The 1,126-nt window shown below is 38.9% G+C and overlaps 1 protein-coding gene across 1 annotated transcript in view; it reads right to left on the bottom strand.

Moving 5' to 3' along the window:
* LOC106874098 (uncharacterized) overlaps positions 1 to 1,126 on the bottom strand; it is a 41,960-nt gene that overhangs the window by 5,848 nt on the left and 34,986 nt on the right. The window contains exon 3 of the mRNA XM_014921703.2: positions 178 to 390. Coding sequence (XP_014777189.1) covers positions 178 to 390 — 213 coding nt within the window. The remainder of the gene's footprint in view (positions 1 to 177; positions 391 to 1,126) is intronic.

Raw genomic sequence — 1,126 nt, 5'->3', positions numbered from 1 at the left:
ATGTATGTATGTATGTATGTATGTATGTATGTATGTATGTATGTATGTATGCATGTATGTATGTATGTATGTATGTATGTATGTATGTATGTATGTATGTATACAGCTGTGTGTTCCCTCTCACGTTACGACTGTGTGCGTGTGTGGGTTAATAAATATATAATAAACATACTTTACCTAGTTTTACTTGTTCATCTTCGCAGATATAGCGAGCGTGCCTCCTCTGCCCAGCTCCAAGCCATTTGTCACCCCAAACTAGCGCTCGCATATAATGTACGGAATGATTATATCTCCAGGGTATGTTGATGACAGTATCAATTGCTTCACAGCCGTGTACCCAGAACCAATCAGAACCCAGTCGTTCTGCACCAATCCAGTGTGCCCCGATAACTATAAACATTGTCACCGGCGGGAAAGATAAAATGACAAAAAAAGAAATATATATATATATAGATATGTTTATATATTACTGAGATAATAAACACATGCACACATAAGTTGAAGCCAATGTTTTCCAACATAATTTCATTCTCTACGTGTGGGTCACGAAGACCAAATATTTTATGGAAAGAGAAATTGTGATGTACGCATCTTTCATAATGGTAGCAGAAGAGTAAAGGTTAAGACTCCCTTTGATCGTGAAGGACCATGGGATTGAATCTAGAAAGTTACCCTCCGAGCCACAAGTCTAGGCAAGGTTGATTATGGAAGGCCAGCAGTCGCCCATGCATACCAGCATTTCCTCTCCACGCCACCGATGTTACCCAAGAGAAATGCAAAGGCCGATACAGCTTGGCACCAGTGACATCACAACTAATTTCTACAGCTGAGTGAACTGGTGCAACGTGAAATAATGTGTCTTGCTCAAAAACACAACACACAGCCCGGTCCGGGAATCGAACTCATCTCATAATTATGAGCCCGACACTCTAACCACTGAGCCATGCACCTTCGGTAGAAGAGTAAATATGGTGAATATAATTTTCAAAATAAAGGAGTTTCTCGATTACTAGTTACAACTTCTATATTTCTATTTACGTAAGAATTCGATTTATTCAATCTTCGATCACCACAATATACACTATTTCTGAATTTATATTTTCGTCTAGGTTGGGTTACTTGTATA

Source organism: Octopus bimaculoides, chromosome 5, assembly GCF_001194135.2.
Source record: "Octopus bimaculoides isolate UCB-OBI-ISO-001 chromosome 5, ASM119413v2, whole genome shotgun sequence".
Classification (NCBI taxonomy): domain Eukaryota; kingdom Metazoa; phylum Mollusca; class Cephalopoda; order Octopoda; family Octopodidae; genus Octopus; species Octopus bimaculoides.
Note: the sequence above shows the minus strand (reverse complement) of the source record. Positions and strands in the feature narration are given on the sequence as shown.